We start from the raw sequence: 21,764 nt of genomic DNA on the forward strand, positions 1-21,764 counted from the left end.
AAGCAAATGTAGTGGTTTTCACATAAGAGCAGACTGAAAGGACTAGAATTTGTCAGTCTGGAATGAAGGTTTGGCAAAGAGGTAATTACTTTCTGAATTTAAGTGTGGAGTATAGATGAAGGGTGGATTGGTTCGTTTACCAAATTCTGTGGCATCTTGCCTCATCTTTACCATCCAGCTTTTACACAGGGAGGAGGCATGGTCCTGAAGTATAAAAGGATCCTACTTTGTAAAAGATGATTAGCAGTCTGTATCATTAGCAGCCCTTGTATCATTAGCAGTCTGAAAGCATTATGCTTTTGAGATATATCCATGTGAAATTTGGCCCCATAGGCATTCCAGCTACATGTTCAAAATCTGAATAGTTCAGTTGCAAGATCTGAACTCAGTTACACAAATCACATTTCCATAATTTGTTTTCGTCATAAATAATTGATTAGAGGGAATTGCAAGTAAAAAGAAGACAATACATACTTATTATGGATTAATACTTGAGATGACTGTGTTTTAGGGAGAAACCAACATGTCATTTTTTTATGTGCAAAGACTATATGCAGAACATTCCACCGTCAAAGATTGTACGCAAATTTTCCAAGGTGGGGAGATTATAATAAAGGTTTTGCTGTTCTGGGTCAGCTAGAGCAACACTTAACAAAATAGGGGCCTTCACAGGAGACCTATGAAATAGATAAATAATAAAATATATATATTTGTGTAGCTCTTTAGAGTGTTTAAAAAATGCTTTCACATACTGTGTGGAAGTGATGCTTGAGCTGGCTTGCTGGATGTTTGTTTTGTTTCATAGGTATACAGTCAGAGTTCCATTATTTATATATCTCTAACTCCTGGTTCTTTTCTGAAGCAGTCTCCTCAGTTTCTGTGAGGTGTGCCAGGGGTGCGTCATGGTCCTTTGGTTCTTGTCGTTGTACAGTGCTATGAAGTTTAGATCTGTGTTGGCCACAAATAGTTTTGTAGCAATGGAGAACTGTATTGTTCAAGTGCTTTGCTTATTTCTTTCTTTCTTTTCTTTTTTTCTTAGATCTGTTCTGAGGACCAAGATGCATTTGGGGGATGGTTACAGAAATGAGCCATGGTAGGCAATAAAAATACACATTCAAAGTTGAATGAAACATCCATCCTGGAACCATCCATCCATCAGCCATAATGTTGAAACTCATTGCCCCGTTATTTGTTGAAGAATTCAGTGTCTGTCAGTTTGCTTCTTAGGTTTCATAGATCAACAGTTTTCTTCTATCATTCTAGGATTATAGAAGAATTAGTTTATAAGGGACTTTGAGAAATGATGGTGGTTTCTTAAAGTACGTACCATTTAGCATTAATCCTGAGATGGTTTCTTGGGGGAAAAAATGTTTCTAGGCCAAATTCTTTTGGGGAAGCTGCAAATTAGGTCCTCTCTTGGAATTCCATGGTACACTCTGATCCTATTTATTGAAACATTGTAATGGTTAGAAACAACTTAATTCATGGATAGGAGCGCAGAATCATAGAATATTACACAACAGTTAAAAAGAGTGAACTAGGTAGACGTGTCTCTAACATGGATGGATTTTTAGAATGTTAATTTCAAAAAGCATATTATAGAGTGAGAATGTATAGTTTGTATGTTTTTTACAAATGATATGCTTTTATAGTATACCTGTATAAGGCTTGAATTTTTTTAAGAGGGAAAATTTTCATGTTTTATTTATAATAAAAATTAACTAAAGATGCTTACTCCTTGGAAGGAAAGTTATGACCAACCTAGACTGCATATTAAAAAGCAGAGACATTACTTTGCCAACAAAGGTCCATCTAGTCAAGGCTATGGTTTTTCCAGTGATCATGTATGGATGTGAGAGTTGGACTATAAAGAAAGCTGAGCGCAGAAGAATTGATGCTTTTGAACTGTGGTGTTGGAGAAGACTCTTTTTTTTTTTTTTTGGAGAAGACTCTTGAGAGTCCCTTGGATTACAAGGAGACCCAACCAGTCCATCCTAAAGGAGATCAGTCCTGGGTGTTCATTGGAGGGACTGATGTTAAACCTGAAACTCCAGTACTTTGGCCACCTCATGCGAAGAGCTGACTCATTTGAAAAGACCCTGATGCTGGGAAAGATTGAGAGCAGGAGGAGAAGGGGACAGCAGAGGATGAGATGGTTGGATGGCATCACTGACTCAATGAACATGGGTTTGGGTAGATTCCGGCAGTTGGTGATGGACAGGGAGGCCTGGCATGCTGCGGTTCATGGGGTCACAAAGAGTCAGACCGCAATTGAACTGAACTGAAATACAAATAAAATGCTTGTTGAGTGCTTAGCAAGTTACTTTCTTTTTCCTCATTGGAGATATCTGTCCCTGATAATTTTCAAGCATATCTTTCTGTTTATTAATTCATTGTTGTAAGTTAAACTGAATTTTGAGCCCTGGTATTTACAGACTGGGAAGAAAATATTTTCATTATAGTCTATTATAATGAAACTTTTTCACACATTGTACGGAATAAATTAAGTAACTTATTTAATGGTCTAGTCTGTGCAAATTCTCAAGAAATCAGCTTATTCAAAGTTGTTCTGTTCCAAGAGATACTTTGGAGAGCAACAGAAAGAAGTTTGAACTTGGTTCTGGAGCAGCTAATGAAGAGTTAAGGAGCACAAGTAGACAGGGTGGAACATGGTTCAAAACCAGTTAAGCTGACAGAAGCAGACCGCCCTTTGGTCCTTCCGGCATTACGAATGCTTTTTCCACTTTCATGGATCTTCTTTATCCTATTCTCTAGACTTGATTTTCATTTTGACATCTCTGAGTCAAACTTGAAGGCAGTGGTGATTCTATTTGACTTTACCAGTTGCTAGGGATCAATTTTAAGGGGCCACATTTTTTGTGTAAATACATAAATACGTTTTTCTTTAAGAAAGGGTAATCTGGAAAAAGCTGTAGCCGTATGTCAGGTTTTCCAACAGAACGTTCACTTTATCTCCTCAGTGTGCCTTACGTTGTAAGAGCTTTTGTCTGAGAATTTTAAGATTTCATCAACTGTGAAAGTGTCTCTTTAAAATTATTTGCTTTCAGGCATCTGTATTGGCTCCTTTTTTAAAAAGGGCTCATTATTATATTGATATTTCGTGCAAGTTAAAACTTCTTCCTAAAACATAACTTCTTCCTCCTGTATTGTTTTCATGCAATCCATATGCATAAAAGTTGCTAGTAATATGTTTCTTCTACTAGAATACCTGGTGGAACCTAGTATAGTATAAACTGTGAAAGTGCTGAGTAGGGTGAATTTCCGGAATGTTTTCAGCAGTTGGGCAGTCCCAGAGAATGTAAAGGCTACAGGGCAGAGTGATGACCTAGAAGAGAGGTGTGAGGCAGCCATTCTGCCTAAGCAGCGAGTGCGTGGCACACGGCATCCCCTCAGGAGGTGGTGTTCATGACGGCTGTGCACTGCTCGGGAGAGTTAGTCTCATAACCAGTGACATCTTGGTGTAATTGAGATAGGGGTCAAGCATAAGGTACAGAAAGTGAAAGAGAGAACTTATAAAGGAGAACTTGAGCACCATACGTAAATTTATTATTTCAAAAAAATTATTTTTAGTGCCCATGACTTCCGGTTTCAACTGTCATACTACCATTGTAGTTGTGATTCTCATTTCCTAGTGCTTAACTGTTGCAGGAATGTATGTCTTAAGTTTTTGAGACATATGGGCTAGTTTTCTTTAATTGACAAATTGAACTCTGTCCCTTACATGAATCTGTGGTATAAACACCACCAAGTTATTTTGCCACCAGTTAATATGCAGAAAATTATTCCCTAGTAACAAGTTTATCAGTATTCTTAGTGATTTGGTAAAGATAACTTAAGTCAGCCCAGTTCCTCTCAGTATAATGTTTAAGATGTCAGAAATGTTTAAGATGTCATTTCTTCTCAAAACAAGAATAAGAACTGGCTGAGAGTTCTCTAGTTCTAAATCATGCATATTCCTGTCTTCTAGGATTTCTCTTTGACCAAGCAGACAGTTCGGGATACACACACAGTCCAAGGATGAATGTTCACCGCGGCACTGAGAGCGACAGGTTATTGCGGCAGGAGGCCAGCTGCCTGATGGATGAAGCTTCAGCTGCAGCTCAAGAAAAAGAAGCAAATAGTCCAGCTTCTTCTGGTCTTCAAAATCTTACTTATCCTCTAGGTCCCAGGAATGATGGTATGATGGTTAGCTTCCCTGATTTCGTCTGGAGGGCTTTCTGACACCTGAGCACCTGTTCTCCCAGAAGGCATAAATGTTCTTACTCTAAATAATATATCCAGTTAATTGGCTTAGCTTACATATCACAATTATATAAAGCTATTACCAAAAAATCTCCACTTTAAAAAAAAATTTATTTATTTGGCTGTGCCGTGTGGCACATGGAATCTTAGTTCCCTAACGAGGGATGGAACCTGTGTCCCCTGGATTGGAAGCACGGAGTCATAACCCCCGGACAGCCAGAGAAGTCCTTTTTTAAATTGGAATATAGTTGCTTTAAAATGCCCATTTACTTAATCAGTTTAGTACATCTAACTTGGTGATAATAGTATAAGAAAAATAGTTTCGGGTTTGGAGATTCACATTCTAGCTGTAACCATGAATGAGCGCCTTACTCTTTCTGAGCCCTGCTTTCTTAATCTAGACAAGGATGTTAATATTCTCCTCACCTCGCAAGACTAGAAGACTAGTGAGTTCATGGATGTCAGGGCTCTTGATAAGTTGTTAGGTTCTTTTTAACTTTTAATAAAAACAGTAGCAACAATAATAATAGCAGTTACCGTTTATTGAGCACTCACTGTGGTAAAAGTTTATTTTTTTTAGATCAAGGGTGGCAAACTGACCAACTCTGAACCACTGCCTATTTTATAAATAAAATTTGAGACACAGCCATCATCCCCATTTGTTTACATGCTATCTATCTATGGCTACTTTCCTGCGTTGTGGCAGAGTCTGACCCACAAAGCCAAACAGAATTACTTTTTAGCTCTTCACAGAAAGTTTGCTGATCCCTGCTTAGATTAATCTTTTTACAGATGGGGAAGCTGAGGCTTCAAAGGTTATTAGTAACTTGCTCAGGTTCACACTGCTAAGAGGTGGGGGCCTCGGAGTTAAACCTGTGTCTTTCTGGCCAGCCTTTGCTGACAGAAAAGCAGCGTGTACCTGCCACCCTAGAGTGCCCGTTACAGAGAATTTATGCAGCGAATCTCCTCCTGCTCACCCAGTTAAGTAGGACGGAACCTGAGGCATCCTTCAGGAATCAGTCCAATTTAATTGCCTCTTTGCTGGGGGAAAATCAGTGTTTTGCAGAACTGAGTTAAATTAGGTACCTAGTTTCATTTTTAAAAACAGCACTTACAGTGTTGAAAGCCTGTCTTGGTGATTAAAGTTTTTCTTGCTACAAGCTTACCCAAGGATTGTGTAGAAACTTAGCTCTTGGTATCCAAACAGAGGGCCACATTGAAAATTTACCAGAGGCTATAGGATATGAACCCTAAACAGGTTTTTGGTCTAAATTTTGGTTTCCTTTTCTCTAGAAGCAAATGGGGAAAAATCAAGTATACTCTAGCTAATAGTTTATTTGGTTATCTTCAGTGCCTGAAATAAAACTAATTTCTCAGAGGCAGTAACCCTGTTCATGAATTATTGTAAACAAATTTACAAGACGTGAAGTGGGAGTGAGACATTAAATTCTACCTATAACATAACATTTCTTTCTAAAAAAGATTGAAGAAAATTTAGGAAAATGTTAACTAGCCAAATCCAAGTGATGTATACATACTGTATTAACTCTAGGTTTTGATATAGTTGAAATTTTTCATTAAAAAAACACATTATTTTTCATTAACATAAAATATACTAGGAGAGCTCCCTGTTTAAAAGAATTTTCTGGGACTTCCCCAGCCATCCAGTGGTTAAAACTCCACACCCCCACTGCAGGGACTGTGGGTTCAATACCTGGTCAGGAAACTAAGATCTCAAATGCTGCATGGTGTCGCCAAAAAAATTTTTTAAAGAATCTTCTGGTAATCCTTTTGAAAATATTTTCTTAAAAAAAAAATAAAATATTTTCTCCTTATCGTCTTCTATATACAGCCAGATTTCAGATATCTAGTTTTCAGCCTGTTTGCATGATGTGGTATTATACATTTTTAAGTGCTGTTGCATACTTTATTTCAGTTGATAGTCAAACCAATCCTGTGAGGTAGATGGAGTGAACGTTATTTCCACTTTACAGATAATGAATCAGGTTTAGAAAAGTCAAATTCTTTAAGGAAATGGCTCTTTGGTGACACTAGAACAAAAACTTTGATTCCATGAATGAATTCTAATCCAAGACCATTTGCATTGGAACTTTTCCATTGAGAGCAAGATCTGTCTGTTCATAAAATGGTGTTGGTAATGTTAGGATTCCCCTATGCATAATGAAAAATGCATTTTTCAATGAATTTCTAGGAAAAGTGGGGCAGTTAGAGACTATCACTATCCTTTTTGGAAAATAAAACTTAGAAATGTTTTTAAGAATGTTGGAAACTAATAGTGTTGGCTAATGAAGTTATCAAGTTTCTTAAATAAAATGCAGGAAATATGGGTGGTATTTAGAGATAGAAGTGAAAATGAAAATAAAGTGCCTCTGAAACAAGACGAGCTGAGGTTTAAAAATATGGCAGAGGGTTGCTTGCTTCCCACAGAAATTCTTTTTCCAGTGTTCAATGATTTTATTTTTTGGCCATGCCCCATGGCTTGCAAGATCTTCCTTCCCCAACCGGGGATCAAACTTGGGCCCCCAGCAGTGGAAGGAGCAAGTCCTAACCACTGGACCTCCAGGGAATTCCCTAATAGTTACATTTTTAGAGGGTGGGCATTACTGCCTTCATTGCCCTCTCCCCAGCACACAGAAACACACACAACACAGAAGAAAAAGCTGATGGGCATCCATTGTGAGTCTCTAGTTTGTTTTTTCTTTAAGTGCTCTAGACAAGAGTTTTTGTCTTTGGATACCTAAAGTTTGGGGATTTTTTTGTTTAATGTTTTTTGTTCTTGTTGTTTTAAAAGGACAAGGTTTACTTTTCTCCCCTGGCTTTTTGCTGGCTGTCAAGTTATTTTGGTTTGTTTGTATCCTGTGATCTTTTAGACCTTCCACTTGACTCTGCCTCTCAGCCAGCAAATCTTCCGTTCCCTCACATGATGTCACTTCCCGAAGATGTCAAAGGCTCTTGCTTCCAAAGTGGGAATAAACGGAATCATGAACCCTTCATTGCTCCAGAGCGATTTGGAAATAGCACTGTGGGCTTTGGCTGTAATGTTCACTCTCAGGCACCAGAGAAAGTGACACTTCTTGTAGACGGCACACGTTTTGTTGTCAACCCACAAATTTTCACTGCTCATCCGGATACCATGTTGGGCAGGTAATTGATGATAATTTCCTTCCAAATTCACTCTGTTCTCTATGAATAGAAATACCTGCTGTTTGCCTTGCATTAGATGTGAGAATGAAAACACTGAATTGCTTACTTTTCTACCTTGATACTTTTGTGAAACAGCATAAAAACCTTACATGTGTTGGTGATTTTGGGGGGTAGGTACTTTCATTTACAAAGCCAATATAGAGAAATGAGCCCCCACAAAGGGGAGTGCAGAAGGTCCAGGTGGCATCAATTTCTAAGACCTCCATCACTAATCAAGTTTTCTGAAACTGGACCTTTGTAGCTGACTGTTTTGTGTGATGATGGCTCTCTCCCTTCTTCATGTTCCATTCTCTGTGCTGCTTCATTCAGAATGTAGTCTTATTCTCCCCTCAGCATCTCCTGCCTCCAGCTTTTTATGACCCGAGTTTAAGAAAAGGAAAGCATCTGTTGAGGAGGATTACCATCCCAGAAGTACTCTTAGAGCCTGGGCTGGGAGTGAGGAGCTCTCCTTCTAGCCAGCTGTACACACCTTAACGTGTAGAGCAGACTGGGATAAGAGTGAAATAATTTGAGTGTATACGCACACAAACATTTGGCTTTTCATCTAGTACTTAATAGTGGATCTTATCTAAAGATTTAACCTCTCTCCAGACTTTGAACTGATTTTAACTGAATTAGAAATCAGAATGGACCACACCATTTGCTGAATTTTAGGCTAAGTGAAATCTAGCTATTCAAATATGTGTCTACTTACATATATACAAATTCATGATGAACCAGCCAGTTTTAACTGGAGCCAAACCTATATATTTCTTAAACATATGACTTAAGATTAAGCAGAGACATTACTTTGCCAACAAAGGTCCGTCTGGTCAAGGCTATGGTTTTTCCAGTGGTCATGTATGGATGTGAGAGTTGGACTGTGAAGAAAGCTGAGCGCCGAAAAATTGATGCTTTTGAACTGTGGTGTTGGAGAAGACTCTTGAGAGTCCCTTGGACTGCAAGGAGATCCAACCAGTCCATCCTGAAGGAGATCAGTCCTGGCTGTTCATTGGAAGGACTGATGCTGAAGCTGAAACTCCAATACTTTGGCCACCTCATGAGAAGAGTTGACTCATTGGAAAAGACCCTGAAGCTGGGAGGGATTGGGGGCAGGAGGAGAAGGGGACGACAGAGGATGAGATGGCTGGATGTCTTCACCGACTTGATGGGCATGAGTTTGAGTAAACTCTAGGAGCTTATGATGGATAGGGAGGCCTGGCATGCTGCGATTCATGGGGTCGCAAAGAGTCAGACACGACAGAGCGACTGATCTGAACTGAAGATTAAGCTAGAACATTAAAACATTTTCTAAATTGGCCCTGTTTTATCAGACTTGACTTCATGTCTTCAGTCTTGGTATCTCCACCACCACTTCTCCCCAGGTCCCCCAAAAAAGGTGCTCCTTAGGGTAGGCTGTCTGTCTGAAGTAGGCTGCCTCCAAAAGTAGTGCTCAAGAAAAGAAAGGGAAGCGTTTTCTGGGTAATAGATGCCTTTATCTAGGTGGCTCATCAGTGAGTCAGCCGAGGTCATGAGTTCTGAGAGTTTCTTGGGTTTGTTCTGTCCTGTGGCTACATAAAGGATTCATATCCCTGGCCACTGAGCATCAGATGTGGGCCACTAGTCACAGGGGGCAAGCTGAGAAACAGAATGATTAATGGAGATTCATGCCACTCCTGGATGAATGGCTCTGAGGTGGGGTTATATTTATGGCATGTTGTTCACTATTTTGATTCATTGCTGTCTCAGCTACACTTCACCCAAAACATTCGAGAAAAAAGTCAGCATTCTTTGAAGACTACTTTTATCAGATGGATTTTTTATGTACAGTTTAGAGATTTGGAGAGCATGTGACTTTTTTTCAGACCTTGGAAAGCAGCCAATTCAGGGTGGAGCATAACAGTTTTGAACAACCGGACAGCAGGGCTTCCCAACAGGTTAAGGAAGGGAAAGGCAGTGAGTCCCCATGGGCGGACTGACGAGCCCGCCCGCCTGCCCGCCCGCCCTGTCCTCTGTGCTGGCTTCTCCTTCCACGGCTCCTGCGCAGACACGCAGCAGGGGCAGGAGGAGTCATGGGGCCAGTTTTTCTGGAAGGGATCTGAGAGAGGGAGGAGGGATGGGACAGACGAGTATAAAAGCAGGGTTTCCTCCCCGTGCCTCCATGGCCTCTGAAGTCAGCCCAGAGCAGGCCTGCCTCTCTGAAACATGTCAAACTGTTTATGATCCAGTTCTTCCTCTCCTTTTCGGCTTGACCTGAAATTCCCATCATGAGTTACTCCTTGGATTGAAGAAGGGTGTTTTTTCCAGAGCTCGGCTGTTAAAATGTACCAGGAAAGGGAAAGCACTAACGTCTGCACGTACTAATACAGATTCGTCCATCAGATTAGATGTTGAAAAGCAAAACTCAGAAACGTCGAGGCTGGCGTGCTGGATGGGTGCGTGCTGGTGGGTGAGGAGGAGGACCAGGAAGCCTCGGGGCAGGAGACACTGTCACCCGGGAGCCCAGTGCCCCGGAGATTTTCCAGGCGCCAGCTCCACGGGTGCCGCTGTGTGTCAGAAGCTCACTGCCGGTGACCTGTGGAGGCCGCTTTGTTCCTCGTTGCAGTCAAACACTAAAAGCAACTGCTGCCTCCTTTCTCTGTCTGAAGGGAGTTTCCTAAGACTTAAGTGTGTCTTACAGGGGTTGAGTCCTGGTGCTCGGTTTTAAAGTTACATTGTAAGAGAGGAATGGAGTCTTCCAGGATAAGGTGAAGAAGGGAGAAGTTTCATCTGTGGAGAATCCTGCTGGAGAGGGTAACACCGTTGCCTGGGTATCTTTCAGGATGTTTGGACCAGGAAGAGAGTACAACTTCACACGTCCCAACGAGAAGGGCGAGTATGAGATTGCAGAAGGAATCAGTGCGACTGTATTCCGGACGGTGCTGGTGTGTAGCGACCTCTTGTTCCATCCCCTTCCCTGGGGGCGTGTGTAGTCAGAAGCCTTCAGAGTTCCGTCAGACTGTGCTCTGACTTCAGGGTTTGTCGTTTCTAGTTATTGCCTTTCCTGCTTTGTTTTCTCTTCCTGTAATCCTTAAGTCCTTCTTGCTTGTGTGAGCTCAGTCAGGTATCAAGTTGTGATTAAACATGTCAAGATGGCCGGGAGCCACTTTACTGTCTCATGAATCACCAACTTGGTGGTAGCTCTAGGAACCCAGCACTGTACCTGAACCAGGAGTGAATGAGTCAGGGTTGAAGAGGGATGCTTTCATCTTGTTCTTTGACTACATTTCCTCTTTTTTCTCTTTATAGGATTATTACAAAACTGGTATCATCAGTTGTCCTGATGGCATCTCTATCCCAGACCTTAGAGATACGTGTGATTACCTCTGCATTAACTTTGACTTCAACACTATCCGATGTCAAGATCTGAGTGAGTACAGGAGGAGCTGCCAACTGCATTTGAGCAGCTAAACTTTGAATTTGCTTAGAATTGACATTTTTATTACTAAACAGAAAGCATTTCAAGTGTGGGTTGGAGATCATCTGCAGAAAAGAGACATGGTGCTAACCATTCCCTCTCTTGCTTCAAAACTGTGAGGAAGTAAACACAAGAACATGAATGGGTTCTAAGGCTAACTTGACCCCGTGAGTCACCAAGCTAATTGCTTCTTCTCCTGGGACCTTGGTATCTCAACTCTTTAACAAATAAGGATGCTCATCCTCAGATGTGAGGGAAGGTTCACTGATAGTCACAGGACATAAATTGGCTGGTACTTCTTACAGTTTATCATTAACTTAGTGTTTGTTAAGTGCTTTATAGATGTGAACTTGCATTAATTTTCACAATTAACCCTTGAAAGATGGGTGATAATCTCACTTAACAAATGAAAAGATGGAGAAACTGATTGTCTAAATGCTCTTATCATTATCTAAGCTTTGTAAAATGATTTTAAAATTCTTTAAAATTCATGATACATTTTCCTTCATATTCCATGACGTTCTCTGGATGTGTGGTTTCTCCATTGAGTCTAGTACCCACTTAGAGAAAGTCCTTTGGTGTCTCCAAACCTTAGATTATTCCTCTCCTGTGGTACTCTAAATTGTAGTCCAGAGCATCTTCAGAAGAGGTGCTATAAAGAGTCATGCCCAAATGATGGTTCTATCTCTTATAGAATTAGTGCTTATGTTCTGACATTGCATGTTGAAAAAACCTCAACTGTTCAGAATGCTCAGGGTTTATTAAACAGGATATTGGTAGAATGTGTAAAGCACATAACAAATTCATGATAAAGCTTAATTATCACCTCAGAGCAGAAAACATTCTCTGCCTTGAAATGAGCCACTTTTCTGGACCTTACCAATGATAATAGCCGTTTACCTCATAATCTTTTCACTCCAGTAATACCTGCATTTGAGCAGAGAGGATGTTCACTTGCATTTTGTCTCCCAGGTGCTTTACTGCATGAACTGTCTAATGATGGTGCTCACAAGCAGTTTGATCACTACCTCGAAGAGCTGATCCTGCCCATCATGGTGGGCTGTGCCAAGAAAGGGGAGAGAGAATGCCACATTGTCGTGCTGACGGATGAGGATTCTGTGGACTGGGACGAAGACCACCCCCCACCCATGGGAGAGGAATATTCTCAAAGTAGGAGCCCCCTGCATGATGTCGATGTTTTCAGCAAGAAACGTGCTGCCCAGAGTCGGAGCTAGATCTTAGAACCAGTGGGCTGTCACTGGGGAGCTGGTGGTCAGCACACTCACCTGGATGGTCAGTCTGGTGACGCAGGTCTTCCGTGCTGGGGAGTGTGTGAGCGTGCCTGTGCTTCCCACGCCTGCCCCTGGTGTCCCTGCTGGGTCACACCGAGGCCACACGTTAAGTGGTGCTGTCATTCCTTTCTCCACTTGTTCCATTTTTAAATCCTTTTGAATTGGTAGTGATTCAAAATTCAGAAAATACAAAAGGATATACATTGAGAAGTTTTCTTCCCACCCTGCCTCATCCACGTAGTTTTCCTCTTCAGTTTCTTTTATATCCTTCCAGATTTATTCAGTGCACATACATAAGCAATTATGTACATGTTTTTTCCCCAAAAGATACCATATTGTAGAGGCTATTCTATATCATGTCTTATATTAAAAAGCTTCTACCATCTCTTTAATGACTGTATAGTATTCCATTGTATGGTTGCCATAATTGATTTAACCAGCCCTTTTGTTGACCATTTAAGCTATAAATTATGACTGATGCTCCAGTGAATTATTTTTAAAGAAAGACTTTTCACACATGTATATCTCTGTAGAATAATATTCCTAGAAATAGAATTTCTGTGTCAAAACCTTTGTGGTTTTATGATTTTAATAAAATTTGCCAAATTATCTTCTCTAAAGGTTGAGCCAGTTTATAGCTCACAAAACAATATGATGAGTTTATTTTCCATTTTTCACCAAGACACAGTTTTACTGAAATTTTATATTTGCCACTCTGGTACGTGAAAGACGGCATCTTGCTGGAGTTTTAATTTGCATTTCTTAGTCCATGAATGAGACTGAACATCTTTTTAAAAGCCATGTTAATTTCCTTTTCTGTTAACTGTAATCGTGCCTTTTGCCCATTACAAAGTTGGATTGTTAGTCTTTTACTTAGTGGTTTGTAAAAGCTCTCTTTGTGACTACTCTCTTTATAGATATCAAGGAAATTAGCCCTTTGTAATAAGAGTGGCAGATATTTTTCTCAGTTCGTTGTCTTCTTAGCTTTGTTTGGTTTTGGGTAAGCAGAGATTTTTTAGTTTTTCCTTTATGACTTCTAGGTTTTATGTCATATCCAGAAAGCCTTCCCTACCCTGAGACTATAAAAATTTCTTAACATAGTTTCTTATGGTTGATTTATTCTTTAACATTTACTCTGTGATCCATATGAATTTTTTGGCATCAGGGCTCAGGTCATTCATTAGTCTGAATCTGTTAGCTCATCTCCTTTCTCTTACAGAGGTATTCACTCCATGACTAACTCCAGACTTATTTTTTCTTTTCCAGTTCTTTATAGCTCTAAGCTCTACAGATTTTTCAAATACATCGAGAATCGGGATGTTGCTAAAACAGTGTTAAAGGAACGGGGCTTGAAAAACATTCGCATTGGAATTGAAGGTAAAGAACAACCCCGTCAGTATCCAGCTTGCATGGCTTGTGGATATAGTCGGATATGTGGCTATCTTATGTCATTAAAACCTGGTTTTTGAGGGCCTAGAGAATAGACGCACATGGAAACCACATTCCTACCCTGTTTTTGTTTTGCCCGTACGTGTTCTTTTCATTTCCAGTTGAAAATGCTTTAAAGCAGCTGTAGGAATAAGTTCCAGTTGACTGCCTCAAGATACAGAGCAGTCAGGGTGAAGGACACGAGGGAAATGCGGGGCTCGTGGGCTCACCACGTGGGAGGGTCATGTTTAGTCAGCAGTCCTGGTGAGGACCTTTCTGGGATCTGAAAGGGTCCTTCTGAAAACTAACTTAGAGACTCGTTTTATTCTACTGCATACCTCTGAGGAATGTCTGGGTGTATTGACAGACCTGCTTTAAGTGATTTGAACAGTGACTCCCAACCTGTGATCTCCATGGAAGCGTATTGGAGACTGACTTGAGAGAGTGCGGAAGCCATTCTGGTCTCCCCTCCGTGGGTCTTTGACACTTGTTTTGCTGCTGTAGCTGTCTCAGTGTTGCCCTCAGAACCTGTCACTGTGTCTGACTTAGGTTGGAACTTAAAGTTGGAAGAGATTTTTGAGATCCATCTATTAAACCTCTTTCTACTACATCCTCCTTTATCTCTTTGATAACTATAGGGACAGAGGGAGAGGGGTCACTCCATTTCGCAGAGTAGCCCATCATACTGTCCTACCATGAGAACATTCTTCCACAGTTAGTAGATTACCTCCTCCCTCTTCCGTCTTCCTTCTAGTCCCAGTCTGCGAAGTTGAATAAGATTTCTCCCATTTCCATGTGACAGCCTTTTAGATACTGTAGGCAGCATCCCAGTTTTTCCTTTAGGCTTAAACATTTCACATTTCCTTACCTATTCATACAGGATGCCCTCTAGGCCATAGAATGAGAGGGCCATAGTAGCCATGCCACAGTAGGATTTTTGTTCTGTAGTGTTGAAGCCAATAAAAGAGACTTCTGAAATTAGTAAGAGGCTTCTCCCCCTTCCATTAGAAAGAATATAGTTTTTGTTATTTCCCTTTCAGGGACAAGACCTACTTAACCTGGGCAGCTGGGGCTGGGGAATATGGTCTCCTCCCTGTGGTTTTCACATGGTCTTGAGACTTGGGAGGAAACTGATGTGGTTAGAAAGAAGGAAGTATGGGAACTCGAGTGAGCAATTTTCTGTGGTTATGATGGCCTTTTTTCCCCCCGTTTCAGGTTATCCTACCTGTAAAGAAAAAATTAAGAGGAGACCTGGCGGCCGGTCTGAAGTAATCTATAATTATGTGCAGCGCCCCTTTATCCAGATGTCATGGGAAAAAGAAGAAGGAAAGAGTCGCCACGTGGATTTCCAGTGTGTTAGAAGCAAATCCCTCACAAATCTAGTAGCTGCTGGAGAAGATGTCTTGGAGGACCAAGAAATCTTAATGCACCATCCACCCCAAGTGGATGAACTTGACCGGCTGAATGCCCCACTTTCTCAGATGGCTTCTAATGACTTTCAGGATTAGGGCCGGCTGTGGGTCTGTCCCTCTGCAGGCCTTGTCTCTGTGTGGGATGCCCAGCCAGTACTCCCCTGTTTGTCTCACTGAGTAGGAGACATGCTTCTCCCCCATCCTTTCCTCTTCTCCCATAATTAATCTGTATCCTTTTCAGTAAGCCTGTGCCTCCAGCAGAGGATGAAAAAGCATTTGCTGGTAATTAAACTACCAGCTTTGCAGCAGCCCTGGAAACTTGAAAATTTGGGGTCTGGTGCTGTTCACCAAGTCTGCATAACTGCGGAAGCAAAAAAGGAAGTCAGGACTCCTGTTGCCTCATATTTGGCAAAGCAGTTCTCGTCCTTCACACTCTGTTCTTGGTTGTTGTTTTGTTTAATACCAGGCGAATTACTTAGCAGCAAGGGACCAAACTTAAAAGGAGACAATCTATACCTTCTACAAACAAACACTGATGGGATGCCCATTAGAGGTTAGTGAAGATACCATCCTGGTGGCATCTGTGCCCAGGCTGCATCTGGGAAGAAATAGGCTCTTACGCAAGATGTTCAAAAGGAAATTCTTAAGAACTTCAGTTCAGTTTTGTTTTTCATTATAGCAGTGAACAATCTAAAACCTCACAGATTCTTTGACAGGAAGGATAATGCGTAACAGTGTTTATGAAACATTAGCTGCAAGGTTTCTGAGCTTAAACAGATTATTATTCGAATGAAATTCACAACCCAAGTTGAAGAAACTCTCCAGATCAGACCACTTTGATGCTCCTGGCTCGGAATCTGGTGTGAAGCTGTACCCTTCACCCTAGGCTAGCATGTTGCTGTGGGTGTGTCTCGGAGACCTCAGATATGACTTAACAGGCTTTTAAGATGTGAGCAGTAAGTTTCCAAAAGTGTTCAGTTTCTCAACAGAAAGACTAGTAAGAGCTTGGGAAGGAGGATTAGGGGTGAATCTGAGTGGGGAAACATCACCTGGTTAGGCTTTGTCCCAGTGTAGGATTTTTCGTTGTATGTTCATTTCATACCATGGAATATTTTAGGTATTGAGGTATTTTGATTTTTTAAACAGCCTGTCAGTTGCTCACACACTAGGTAGGAAAACCATACCAGTGTCAACCCCAAAGGAAGAATGGGTAGAAGGGAATCCAGCTTAGTGATCTGAATGCTGTCGGCTCTGTGTTAACAGAGCGTGGTCACTCTCTGTACTGATGTCCCCGTGGCTGTGAACTGGAGAGCTCGATTCAGAGTTTACAGCCAGACACATCTTGAGACTTTCTCCCATTTTGTGGTAGAGGTTGGCCTGAGCATTTAAGAAGGGATACAGCTTCCTTCAAGTTCTTTAAGAACAGGCCTGGTTTTTTTAAATTCCATATGATACTGTGTCTCATATTTCCATAAGATGCTAGTAGGGAAGCTACTCAGTGCCATTTTATGACTGCCCTAGTCACAGTCCTCCAAAGGTAAAGTCAGGAGTGTGCTGACAGCTACTCTTTCCAGGCTTGATGAACAAGAGTGTTCTTAAGGCGTGTGTTCTGTGCATGTGACCACACATCAATGCTCTGTTGTTATTCAGAAAAATTAGTAGCAAGGGGTTAAACTGAGCCATCCCCCAGCTACAGAGTCACTCTGATGAACACTGGCATCCGTTTGTATGGCTGATGGCCAGGGTTGCTGTTGAGGGTTAGTGTTATTTTGTAGCCCAGAAGGTAGGTTTAATTCTATGAAAAGAACTGGCTCACGTGTGAGGTCAGGCTTGGCTTTGACCTTCCTGGGACTACATTTACACGCATGAGTTGACCAGCCCAGATTGTTTAATGGTGCTTCCTTTACAATTGACTTCCATGCCATCACAAAGGAAACTGGAGTTAAACTTTTGTGTAGTCTGTAGTAACTATGTGTAATTTCTGTTTTATAGATTACATATTAACATTTAGGGGTAAACATGGCTTAGCTAACACAATTAGTCCTTGCTTAGGTTAAAGGCTAAGTATGAAAGTATGGCTTGTACTTAATACTCTGCTCTGTGTAAATAATTTAATTTCCTCAGGCTTTTAAAAACTAGGTCTTTTTCCCCCAGAATTGGGTTGACGTGCTTTTGGACCCAGCGCTTCGGGTGTGAGCTAGCTGGAAATGCGTGGAGGTGTCACCAGGGGGTGGTGGCTGGGGGGCAAGCTGGGCCTGCAGGCTCCCTCTGGTGGAGAGGGTATCTTCGGCGGCCCTCCCCTCCGGCCAGGAGTGAAGCATTGCTCTGATTTGGTGGCTTCTCTCAGCCACAGCTGCTGTCCCCAGGGTCAGGACATTCCACAGTGGCAGGACCTCACAGTTCTCGCAGGGCCAAGAGCTGGGTTACAGTCACTTCCGTCAGGAGTCAGCTACTGGCCAGCTGGGCAAGAGGTGTTTCTCATGAAAAAGGTAGCACTCAGGTTTGGTGTTTTTTTCCTAAGTGCCTAAATAAGAAAGCCAGACTGTTTGTACAGAAACATTTTCATAAGAAAATGGTTTTGCCCAGACTGTCTTATTCAGAGGTATCTGTGTCAGCAAGCAGATAAACCTGAATTGAGGTTTAGGATCTGAGTCTGTGTGTGCATCGGGTCATATATAGCTGATTAGGAAACAGTTGCCATTAAGGAACTGGATGCAGGCTTGGAGACTGTTAAAATGTGTCTGAGATGACTTAATGGTTTCTCCAAAGTGGAGAAAAGGCATTAAAAGAATGACAGAAAAAAGGGTAAGGGCGCTAGAAAGTAGCTTAATTTATTGCACAATATGCAGTAGCCAATGCTGTTTTGAACTAAATTCTGTGTGGTAACCTAACGTATGCAGGTCTGTGAAAACACTGTGGAATAAGCCCAGGAAGGATGGACAGTGTTCCAGCTGGTCCTCCTCTGAGGAAGCACAGCCAGAGTGTGATGGGAGCCTTTACTGAGTAATAGTCAATAGAAAGTTGAGTCAGTCTTGGTGATTTACTCAGTGCCACTTCTTGCCATCATTTTGAAATTGTTAAACTGGGCATAGTTCAGCAAGCAGACCTGAGGCCTTTGTGGGAGATGGAGCCGCGTTCGTGCTCTGGTGGGATACCCTCTGCAGGAGAACATGACATTTCCTCTTTAAGGCAAAATGCTCCTAGGTTTTGCCTCTTTACTTTGTATTTACGTTTAAAGTTGCACTTGTTCACCTACCAGTGTTTACGAAATCCTTATATTTGGGATGCTTTTTCTATAATAAAATGTTATCATTTGTGTCCATGTTTTTGTTGTTGCTGTTTTTAGCAGAGACTGGGTTTGGAGCTGACGGTAGCAGCACACAGGCTGTCCCGGAGGGTCTCTTCCTTTCCTGCCGCAGCTGGGAGCTCACCTGCAGCCCATGCCTGCTTCGCCACCTGCGGTTCCTTGTAATTCGTAGGTTCCAGAGCCCTAACAGTCTGCCTTCTCAAGTGTCTGGTTAACTTGCATTCAAGACCACTTGAACCCTCAAATCCAACTAAGTAGGACCCCACAAAGCCAAATAGCTCATATCTCTGCTCTAATTTTGGTTTAGAGCAAGTGAGGAAACACGGCAGGAGTGAAAGGCAGGTAAGAAGCTGGGTCCCTGGAAAGCACTGCTGTGGGCACCTTGCTCCTCCTCGGCTCTGTCTCGGCCTCTTCCACTCGGGTGCCTCCTGGACTCCCGCTCACTTCGCCTGGGAGCTTATTGGTGATAGTGATGACTTAAAGGGTGCTAAGCAAGCTGGCCTCCCTGACAGGCCTGCCCTTAGCAGCACAGAGGTTCAGAACATGCTCTGAAGACATGGCCTGTTGAGTATGTTCAAGGGCAAACACTGCTTAATCATGGGGACACACTGCCTAGGACACAGTTCCTCCCTTCAGAGGGCTTTTATAATTGCATGGAGAAGACGGATCCATAAATAGTTGAGGTCACTTGGGAATCCCAAAAGGGTAGAGTACCCAGTTCTTACTATGAGGATTAGAGGAGAGTTCAGGAGAGGATTCTATACATGACATGTGAACCAAACTGTGAAAGACAAACATAGTGGTTTTGGATCCATGAATCTAAAGGGAAGAATTCCAGACCAGCTCAACTGTGTAATCAAAGATGTGAAGGTGAAATAGTTGCCTACTGTCATGAGGGAAAAGGACGGGAGCATGCAGAAATGAGGCCAGAGTAAGGAAGGACCCCTGTACCTCAGACAAGGTGTTTGGTCTCACTGCATAAGCTATTTGGAAGCCTGAAGGGTTTTATCAATAACCTCAGATATGCAGATGACACCACCCTTAAGGAAGAAAGTGAAGAGGAACTAAAGAGCCTTCTTTGATGAAGGTGAAAGAGAAGTGAAAAAGCTGGCTTAAAACTCAACATTCAAAAACCTAAGATCATGGTGTCTGGTCTCACCACTTCATGGAAAATAGATGGGGAAACAATGGAATCAGTGACAGACTTTATTTTCTTGGGCTCCAAAATCACTGCAGATGGTGACTGCAGTCATGAAATTAAAAGATGCTCCTGGGAAGAAAAGCTACGACAAACCTAGACAGCATATTAAAAAGCAGAGACATTACTTTGCCAACAAAGGTCTGTATGGTTTTTCCAGTAGTCATGTATGGATGTGAGAGGTGGACCATAAAGAAGGCTGAGCACTGAAGAATTAGTGGTTTTGAACTGTGGTGTTGGAGAAGACTCTTGACAGTCCCCTTGGACTGCAAGATCAAACCAGTCAATTCTAAAAGGAATCAATCCTGGATATTCACTGGAAGGGCTGAAGCTGAAGCTCCAATACTTTGGTCACCTGATGCGAAGAGCCAACTCATTGGAAAAGACCCTGATGCTGGGAAAGATTGAAGGCAGGAGGAGAAGGGGATGACAGAGGATGAGATAGTTGGATGTCATCACTGACTGGACGGACCTGAGTTTGAGTAAGCTCTGGAGTTGGTGATGGACAGCGAGCCTGGCATGCTGATGTCCGTGGGGTCGCAAAGAGTTGGACAACAAAGAGTGAGTGAACAACAGTGGGTTTTATGCAGGACAATGACCAGATCTGAAATTTAAAAGAATTTCTTTGGCAGCAGGGAGAACAACAGACTTGAAAGGGGAAGGAATAGGAACAGAGAGGCCAGCTAAGAGACCACAACAAAGGATTCAGCAAGGAATGGTGAAGTCTGGCAGGATGGATGATCACGTTCAAGAATTATACATGTTCACTGATGGGAGTTGTGTAAGAAATTTCTGGCGTGAACAGCAGGAAGAATGAGCTAGAAAGACGCCGGTGGAAGCAAGAAAAGCTCCCTGAACAGTTTGTGCTTGTAAGAGGCCTTCCAGGTGGTAGTTTCTGATAGGCACTTGTTATGTGGGATCTAGAGTTCTGGGGAGATATTCTGGGCAGGATGGTCATTTTGAAGATCTCGTCACAAAAGTGGCAGTTGAAGCCACAGTATGGAGGAAGTCACAGGAGTGAAAAGAAGGCAAAGGCACTGTTCTGAGGAACCCCAGCACTTAGGCAGAAGTAGAACTACAAACGTAAGTCAAAGAGGTGAAGCAGTTGTTTCCCAGCAGTGAAAGGGCCGCAGAGTGGTCAGGTAGATGGGGGCTGAAGAGAAACCAGTGCCTAAGGCAGTTAGGACACCAGTGACCACAGGAATGATTTTAAAAATTAGTAGCATGTTTTGCACATGGGATAATTAATACTAACACATTTCATACAACTGGAAGAAACCAAAGCAAGAGGGAAATGCAGTAACACTGAGAAGTGTTCTTTAGAAAGGAATACTTATTCGTAGCTCCATGCCTCTGTCACTGCAGGGGAGCATACCTACCAGCCTCCCAAATCCCGGCCTGCACTTTCCCCTCTGCTAAATCACTGCTACTTATAAACATCTCTGAAAGTGTCCTCAACCTTCCCAGGAACTCAGGGTTGGCTTAACGGTACTGTTACAGCAACACTAATGTAGTAACTTTACAGTTGATGCCACAATTCTCTTAAGCCAACTTGCTGGCTGGGAACTCTTTCCTCACACTGATCTGTGGTTCAGAACCATCGTGGGCTCCCTATTGCTCCCCTGTGTGCCTGGGACTGAGCTCTCTTATTTTATGGATGCTTAAGTATTAACGTGGGCAAGATGTTTATCTCTGAAAATATGCCTGAAAAGCATTGTAGAGCGTGTCAGTGTTGGCTTTGGTAGACGATTCCAGGGAAATGTTGCTGACTAGGAAAGGAAAATACCATTCACTGAATCCTTTTTGCATTCACTTAAAAACACCATTTGGGTGACACACAAAGGCCGAGAAGAGAGTAACAGAAGGTGATCCAAGAAATACATTTTCCAAGGAAATGATTCAGAGAAAGAGTATTAGCAATCAGTGGCAGAGGATTCTTACGTTATATAGATGAGCACTAAAATCAGCCATCTGCTATTCAGTGCCTATTAATCCCAAAGGAATTTGCCTCTTACTTTTGAAAGTAATTCTTAAATAGGCACTGAAGAAAATTCTGCTGTACTCCTGAATCAAGGAGACTGAATGACATCAGTATTCGGTTTCACTTTAGTACGTGGTACAGTTAAGGTCTATTATTTTCTAACTCCCCCTAAGAGACAGAACCCAGAAACAATGGTTCCCGATATTTCTTGAAACTCCTGAG

General features: G+C 42.0%; 1 protein-coding gene across 4 annotated transcripts in view; it reads left to right on the forward strand.

Moving 5' to 3' along the window:
* The window catches only part of KCTD20 (potassium channel tetramerization domain containing 20), a 38,427-nt gene extending 20,049 nt beyond the window's left edge, over positions 1-18,378 (forward strand). For 3 of the 4 annotated variants that reach the window (XM_043449781.1, XM_043449780.1, XM_043449782.1), the window contains 8 exons: positions 1,040-1,093; positions 3,989-4,198; positions 7,155-7,428; positions 10,289-10,391; positions 10,756-10,876; positions 11,897-12,094; positions 13,483-13,593; positions 14,860-18,378. In XM_043449781.1, coding sequence (XP_043305716.1) covers positions 1,072-1,093; positions 3,989-4,198; positions 7,155-7,428; positions 10,289-10,391; positions 10,756-10,876; positions 11,897-12,094; positions 13,483-13,593; positions 14,860-15,152 — 1,332 coding nt within the window. In that variant the 5' untranslated portion in view covers positions 1,040-1,071 and the 3' untranslated portion in view covers positions 15,153-18,378. The remainder of the gene's footprint in view (positions 1-1,039; positions 1,094-3,988; positions 4,199-7,154; positions 7,429-10,288; positions 10,392-10,755; positions 10,877-11,896; positions 12,095-13,482; positions 13,594-14,859) is intronic. The other variant, XM_043449783.1, reaches the window with a different exon arrangement.
* The last annotated feature ends 3,386 nt before the right edge of the window (positions 18,379-21,764 follow it).

This window comes from Cervus canadensis, chromosome 28 (genome assembly GCF_019320065.1).
Source record: "Cervus canadensis isolate Bull #8, Minnesota chromosome 28, ASM1932006v1, whole genome shotgun sequence".
NCBI lineage: Eukaryota > Metazoa > Chordata > Mammalia > Artiodactyla > Cervidae > Cervus > Cervus canadensis.